General features: G+C 38.2%; 1 protein-coding gene across 1 annotated transcript; it reads left to right on the forward strand.

Annotated features, from left to right (window-relative positions):
• The first annotated feature begins 5,291 nt into the window (after positions 1-5,291).
• On the forward strand, positions 5,292-6,506 carry LOC114567752 (relaxin-3 receptor 1-like). Its single transcript, XM_028596860.1, has one exon. It carries the CDS (start codon positions 5,292-5,294, stop codon positions 6,504-6,506), a length of 1,215 nt encoding a protein of 404 aa, XP_028452661.1.
• The last annotated feature ends 1,766 nt before the right edge of the window (positions 6,507-8,272 follow it).

Below are 8,272 nucleotides of genomic sequence, written 5' to 3' on the forward strand. Positions count from 1 at the left end.
GGCGACAGCTGCAACCATGATTTAGGTGCCACCCTAATCCAAGGAAAACTGCTGGACGAAAAAAACATAAGGACTCCGGAGAATAAGCTCCCCAGAGCTAAGTTAGTAACAAGCATTTCTGGGACATGGATGTACACAGATGGAAAGAGAAAGGAGCTCAGTGTGTCAAAGGAAGTCCCTCGCCAGTCTAAAACTATAACAGCATAATTAAGAGCTGGTGCAAGGCAAACCTGAGCCAGTTCTATAAGGGTTGGTAGATGAATCTGACTACTATGAAGAGAAGGGGTGCCGTTTCTGAAACTATACACCCTCCCCCGCCGGTCTAGACGAACGCTGCAACTCCTCACTCCCTAACTATAAGCTTTATCAAAGAGGAGAGTCTGCCTCCCGGACCCACACTGGGAGCTGGTTCCACAGGAGAGGAGCCTCATAGCTGAAGGCTCTGGCTCCCATTCTACATGCATGAATTCATAATTCATGTACCCTTACCGTAAAGTGTTGCCATGACTTTAGTTCAAGCCTGTGGCAGCAGTTCCATGGACTAGTTTTTCAGCATTGTTTTGAGACAGGATGTGCCTAATTTTGGCAATGTTACGAAGGTGAAAAAAGGCTGTTCTTGAGGTTTGTTTTAAGTCGGCGTTAAAGGATTGTGTGTGTTCTTTTTTTATGTATGATATATTCTTTCCCTGAGCAACGTCACTCCCCATCATAGAGTAAATGGGCTTGTTGTTAGGTCAGACATCTGTCACCAGAGGGCTCACTTTCAGAGAGAGATGTAAACATATAAGGAAGCCTGTTCCAGACCGCCTCCTCCTCTTGACACAGTGTGTTAAGTGTTGTATTCTTACTTTTACAAAGGGTGGCGACAAAGTCACATCACTACAATGTCACCCTCTTCACAGACCTCGCTAATTCCCCATGGCAAGCAACACAACTCAGCTGGCATGCTCATGCACACACCATGGTGGTGTAGCATGAATCCAAGTATGTAATCCATTTATAAAAGTGGAACAGATACATCGGACCATCTCATTTGTGTTTTGCATCAGTAAATCCTACATTTATGACACGACTGACCCAACTGTGGGTTCAATTAGCATATTTTATTAAATTACCATATTTGTCTTTGTTTAACATTTTGGGTAGTTTTTTATAATTTATTGACACTTACAGTTATTATTTTAGAGGTGAAGGGGCCTTTACAGTGATACATTGTTAGAAAAAACAAAACATAACTTTGGAGACAAAAGTCAAAATCACTATTTGTTTTTTCAGAATAAGATTCAATGACTTGACCTTACCATCAAAAAAGTGAAGCTGTCTGTTTTTCTATTCATATATATATATAAATGCTGTGTCCCAGCATCTAAACGAGCAAGAAGTTTATCGGTGTTTTAAGCCCCCAACGTCTCCTTCCAGGCAGCGCTGCCTGGAAGGCACTAGGATTAGGCAATGGTTATGGTTATGGTTATGGTTATGGTTAGGGTTAGGTGCCTTGAAGTCAACGGTCACAGCTCTTCCTGGAAGGAGACGTTGGGTGCTTAAAACACCATAAAGAATTATTTACAGATAAAATGAATTTATAAATTAGGATTTATAGCATTAATAAAATGTAGTAATGAACACCCCACAGCTGACTCTGTTTCACATCTTTTAAAGCAACACTATGTAACTTTTCCCGCTTCGGTCCCTCTACAGGTTGGAAGCAGAATTATCCATTTCCTTGTGCAAGTTTGCCAAATCGGGTTGCCTTGGATCCGAATGTTCAAATGAACTGGACAATAGTGTTGCTTTAACCAAACATTTGTGGAAGATCATCATTTTCTTGCAGGGAAGAATAATGTTAAAGGTGCTGATGTTTCCCCTGTTTCCACTCTTGGTGCTAAGCTAGCTGTTTTTTTGTGTGTTCGGTGTCGGTGCTTAAAGTTGAAGACTAAAATATGAAATTCTTGTTTGTGTCCTAGTAGTTGCAGTATGGTGTTAGTAAAAACAGGGTGAATGAGAGCAAAAAGCCAAACTGTTACCGTTAAAAAGCACAATGCTGAACAAGATAATAATACATATGTCAGTTTGTAGATGCAACAAAGATCTTTGTTGGGTCAAAACATCTGTTTATTAAATAAAATGTTGCAAGTTAAAATATTTAGACAGTTTCTTTCTTCATTATGATAAAGCTGTGCAACAGAGGAAAACATTCAGTTTGGAATTAACCCATTAATTTTTAGCATGTTGTTGCCAATGAAAACATGAACACTCGGGGAGTTGCATGTTTTGTTCAGCAGGGCTATGAAGATGGCTCAGTTTGGACAGACCAGCATTCATCAACTTCCCCACTCTTCCGCCTAATCCAAGATAATCTCATTTAGTCATTCATTGCTGATGTTCTTTCCACTATCAACGATTTATAATGAAGACTCATCTCTGCGGGTCAATCTAATCTTGAAGCAACGCCCCACATATAAATAGAAGAGAAAAAAAAACTAATTGGCTTTGGTTTTTTTGATTTTTATTTTCTGTCAAAGTCATTTTTTCACCTGTATGTAAGGTCCAAGTGCCTTAACACTACTATCAATATGTTAAGCACATTGTTACTTAAAGCCTAATTAAACCTTTAATGTGAACTGTTTTTCCTGTAGAAAGAATTGTAGTATTGTATGTGCTCAATTAGGTCAGAGGCAAATAATAGTAAGCAGTAAATGTTGAAAATGTAGTAACAACCTTCATTAACCTTTCCTGACAGATCCTAAACTAAATTTGATTTGTTTTAGTCAAGTCTAAATAATACTTTTTGAGAAACCATATAAAAAGGGATGGTTGAATAAGGACAAGAAAAACTGTGATTTTCAGTTGAACAAATATAAAAAATGATAGCAGGATTAAATATCCAAAACAAAAATAAACTGGACAAGCCCCCCTCTTACTTTTTCATTTTGTCATGTAGCACTTTTCAAAACACAATGTTACGAAGTGCTTTACAACTAGGCAAAATCAGACAACAAAACCAAACCCAACAGTTAATTAAAGCTGCACACAGCGATGGACGGGTCCTTGCGCCTTTGCGTGCGTTACTGCTAGACGCCACTCCTTGCGACTGTGCATTTGCGCGGCACTCAGACTCTGCAAATCGTCAACAATGAAAAGGGAACTCCCTGCAGAAGACTCTACGTCATACAGTTCATTAGCTGTGAAAAGGGGCGTGGCTAAAGCATAGGGGGCGGGTCAAACCATCCCCAACATCATGGCTCTAATGTTTCCTAATGTTTTTTATGTCTTGACATGTTACATATGTGTACAAAGTTTCGTGAGTCTACGTTAAACGCACTGCAGGGGCTCAATTGTTTTAACTTTGTAGGGGGCGCTAGCGAGCCATTTTTGTGCGCCTATTCCCAAAACCCTTAAAATACGTACATTTTCACCAGACTTGATGCAACCGCCAATTTTGGTGAGTTTTTGAATATGTTAAGCCCCTCAAAGGCAGTTAATTTGCCGTAATAATAATAATTCCTTCAGTTTCAATAGGGCCGCTAAATATATGTTCTGCTCCATAACAGCAGGTACAATACAGAAAGTTACAATAAGAAAGAAGGAAGGAGGGTCAAAGTACAAGACTAGACAGCACACAGAGAGCATTTAGTGCTTTGTACAGGTGAGTCAGACTCATTACAACTATGATGTGGTCATTTGAATTCATCCAGTTGCTGTAGCATAATAAAAAGCTTAAAAAATGCCAGCATATGACACGATTACTTTAACTGTGCAACTGTGTTTTCAGTTGCATGATGCATTCAAGAGTTAAAGAGACCGTGAATGCTTACCGGTTATAAGAAAACTATGGAAAAACAAAAAAACATTTAAAAAAACAAAACAAATCCATAACATTTTGTTGACAAATACATCTGAATCAAGGAATCCAAGAAGAAAGATCGGTTTGTCAGAATTCAACAATGAAGTTATTTCTCTTTAAGGTATTTTGCGGTTTATTTGGGTTCATTGTTTTTTCTTACTGTATCATTTCATCTTAATCTCTTTTTGTTTTTTTTATATTTCAGTAGTGCCATTATAGGTGATTTCCAATCTGAAATATGCAGAGAGAAAAATATGATGGGGTGGAGCATGAAATTAGGGTGGGGGACATCCACATTGTTGCTGTTGTTGTTTTCCACCATTAAGATAATCTCATGTTGGACAGCAGAGCTGGTGGCTACAAGAAAGCTGTTGCTACCTGAATATTTACCTCCTTTATGATATTCAGGTAAGATTAGTTTTTCTCCATATGGCTTACAATATATGTATAAGAATTAGACAAACAGCTAAAGTTGATTTTAGCTTAAACAGGCAAGAATATTAATTAGTTTACTGTTTATATCTGACAGTAGTTATTCCTAAGAAAAACTAGCAAATCACAGGATGCTAGATATCTTTGTTACTTTAAAGTAAAATTAATCACAAGTTTAAAAATATATGGAAATATACCCCTGAGCTAATGTATCTGGCACATTTTGTTTCAAAATGTATTGTTGTCTTTGGAGTTTACAGCCTCAGATCTGATGGTTTTAAAGTGACTTTTTGATGATGAAAACATACTGACAAATATTTGAAAATTAGGCAATTTGTCGGTGTTCCAATCTTTTTTTTGCCTTTTACTTATAAGTTATGGTTAATACAGTTACAGTAAATGTCAAATTATTGGCAATTGTTTTGACCTAGAAATTTATCAAGACCTGAGCAGAAATGAAAAAATGATCTGATCTACAGTAAATAAGTTCCTTAGTGAGTTCACCTGTATTGTAATTACCCAGATTTGAGCCGAATGTTAATGTATAACAAATCAAACATGTATATTGTTTCTATAAACAATATCAATACTTTGAATGCTTAGTAGTATTATATTATAATATGATATTATATTAATATAGATTATATCAATGTAGATTAGACATTGTAGATATAATAGACTGGAGGAGTGGAGGAGTCTTAACAGGCTTTTCCACTTCAAAGGGTGAAATTAGTTTAATCACTTCATCTTTTTATTAATGTTTCCTCTCAGAGAAGTTCTTCGAAATCTAAATTAGATTATCTAACTCTGTGGGTAACACTTAAGTGTAATTTGTTTATCTGACAAGGCTAATGTACTTATTTGCTCATAAACTGCAGCTCCTATTATGTAATAATCATTTCCTCTTTCCTTACAGGGATAGATGACTGTCAGCTAATAAACAGACAACCAGAAAATAAATATAAAATAACAGCTGGACAACCTTAACCCTCAGGATTACCTTCAGGGTAGCAAAATGTCAAACACTGACTTCAACGTACTAGAGCTCTTCAACAGTATCATCAATGGTTGCAGTGTAGGCTCATCATGTAATTACTCCCATTTAATTTTCCACAACACAAGCCCTGACAATGAGCTGGAGATTCTTGATGATGATGGATCCCCCTGGCTAAGAATAGTCATCTCTGTGGTGTATTTTGTTGTGGCTACAGCAGGAGTGTTGGGGAATCTGCTAGTGATGTTCCTGCTGTATTCTACTCACACCATCACCACAGGCACCATCAACTTCTTTGTGTTCAACTTAGCTTTGGCTCACTTGCTGTTCTCCCTGGTCTTGCCATTTTGGGCCATAGACATTGCACTGGACTACAGCTGGCCCTTTGGTTTAGCCACATGCAAGGCTGTGTCCTTACTCACTGGGCTCAACGTCTTTGCTAGCTGTTTTTTTCTGACAGCTATGAGTTTGACTCGGTACTTTTATGTGGCTACAGCTCTCAAATCCAGCACCTCCCTGTGCAGTAGATCTTGCACTTATCCAGTGACCACAGCTTTTATCTGGGCCGGAGCACTCATTGCTGCGACGCCCAGAGCTGTGTTTGCAGACCTGAGACATGTGGGCAGTGGCAACGACACAGCATGCTTGCTCCGTTTCCCAGATGGTACAGCCTGGCTTGGAATGAACCAGCTCCTGCGAGTGGTACTGGGATTTCTGCTGCCCTACGCCATTATCATCCTATCCTACCTGCTACTGCTGCGTTTCCTGTGTCGGCATAAACTAAAGGGCAGCAACTCTCAGCGAAAGGCTGATATTTCAAAGTCTGTGGCAGTGGTGGTGCTATCATTCTGCGTCTGCTGGTTTCCCTACAATATCCTCACACTTTGGGGTGTTCTGATCCAACTTGACATCGTTGATATCAGCCCCTCATTCTACTTGGCTCAAACATACTTTTTCCCTCTGGCCAACTGCTTGGCTTTCACCAGCAGCTGCTTCAACCCTGTCATCTACTGTCTGGTGAGAAAAGAATACCGTGTGGCTCTCCATAACGTGCTCTTCAAATTGAGCCTGGCTATCATGTCAAAGATACCTTATGGTATTAATTCTGAGGAAGGGTCAGGACAAACTGGGCAGCTGGCCATTCCACTTAATGACATGTACAGCGAGACATTTCAAACTGACACAAGGAACTATGCACCTCTGCCAACACTTCCAACAGTGGTGTCCCACCTCTAAAGCCACGGCACAATAATGAAACAAGGATGGTGTGTTTTTATTTTAGATTGTGTGCTTTAGGAGGATCTGTCTTTTCCTGTAAGGATGTAAAGTATGTATATTTCAGATCTGTTCTCTCTCTTGCTTATGTGGCTCTTGTGTTTTACAATTTTAGCTGTCTGAATTGACGTGAGTCTTGTTCAGTGAAGGCATAATAAAAGTTTCAACTTTGAAAGAATCATTCACTAATTCACTACAAATTTGTTGTCCAAGATGTCTATCCTATTCATTTTCTTCTATCTTCTTCATATTGTTGTATTATTGGAAAAACATCATGTACAAATGTCTACTACTGCAGTTTGGAACCATTAAAATGTCTGCACTGTATGTCTGGATTGTGCTTGTATTGTCCAGGTGTGAAGTTAATTCTGTCATTTGTTTGAATAGAAAGTAATAAATAAAATTGTTTCTAACCTGAACTTTTACTACTTATTGTCTTTTTGCATCACCCAGACCCACGTTTGCTCCTTATAATGTGCAGTAAAACTTTCATGCATGATGTATATTTATTTCAGGCTTGTAGGCTTTCTGTGACATTGTTTTTTTGTTTTGTTTATTTGCCTTGTGATGCTTTGACACCCAAATTGTTGGCCACTGTCTTAAAGGTGCCCTGCCATACAAAACCGTTTTTACTTGCATTTTTTGAAATATGTTAGGTCCATATGTGTTTGTGTTATGTTGTGAATGTGAAAATGAACTGCTACCTCCTTTGTCAGCTCTAGCCACTGAAAAGAAATAAGCAGAGAAATCAGGCCAATTACAAAAGCTAGTCAGTCTGACATCATATTGCCTGAGCTCATTACTATTCATGAGCTCGCCCAGTTAGGCTGGGTAAAGGATTCTGACAGCCAGGCTTTCATTAGCTAGCTGTTAGCCAATCAAATTCAAGCTTGTTGAATATTAATGAGAACTGGCAGAAATCGAACTGAGTCTTCATGTAGGCTTTCTATACCACGCTAGAATGGCTTGAAACAAGGTCACCAAGGCATTTTTTTCCACAAAAGATGTTACAGAGTCCATGGTAGAACTTCAGACATTACCACAAAGTAATGAAATACGTGTGGCAGGGCACCTTTAATGATGGTTGGACAGGTTATTCAAATGTTATCATATATCAGGATAAACTTCATGAGATGTTTCATTCTGCCTCAAAGGTTTCAATACTGTTTTGCTTAAGTTTTTGTCATGGCCAACTAACACAATATCAAACATTTAACTATACCAGACTGTCAGATTAAAGACTTTATATCTAAAAAGCTGTAATTGCTGTATATTGCTGCAGCTTTATGAATGTTGACATTGAATAAACAGTTTGAAATGTTTCATTCAATACTAAAACTGAAAAATACTGTTATCTGCTGCTTATTCGGCCTTCTGAGACCCAGTACACCACAAGATGTTGGTGTTGTTCAACAGCTTTTAAAACTAAAAGAGGCTTAAATTGATTCCACTCATTAATTGTAGGGTACAGATAAATAGAGAAAGTAAAATAAAAGAGGTGTATATAAAACTAAAATAAGATATAGAATAATATTATAGATAAATATAATAAGATATTAAAGCTGCAAGCAGCAATGGATGGGCCCTCGCGCCTCGCTCCTTATAAAAAGGGCTACAGCATAGGAGGCGGGTCAAACCATCACCAATCATAAAGAAACTCTCTGCTGAGTTCAATGATACCTCATGACTATTTATTACTTTATTCAACATACTATACTATGACTTTT

The sequence above is a fragment of the Perca flavescens genome, chromosome 14, assembly GCF_004354835.1.
Source record: "Perca flavescens isolate YP-PL-M2 chromosome 14, PFLA_1.0, whole genome shotgun sequence".
NCBI lineage: Eukaryota > Metazoa > Chordata > Actinopteri > Perciformes > Percidae > Perca > Perca flavescens.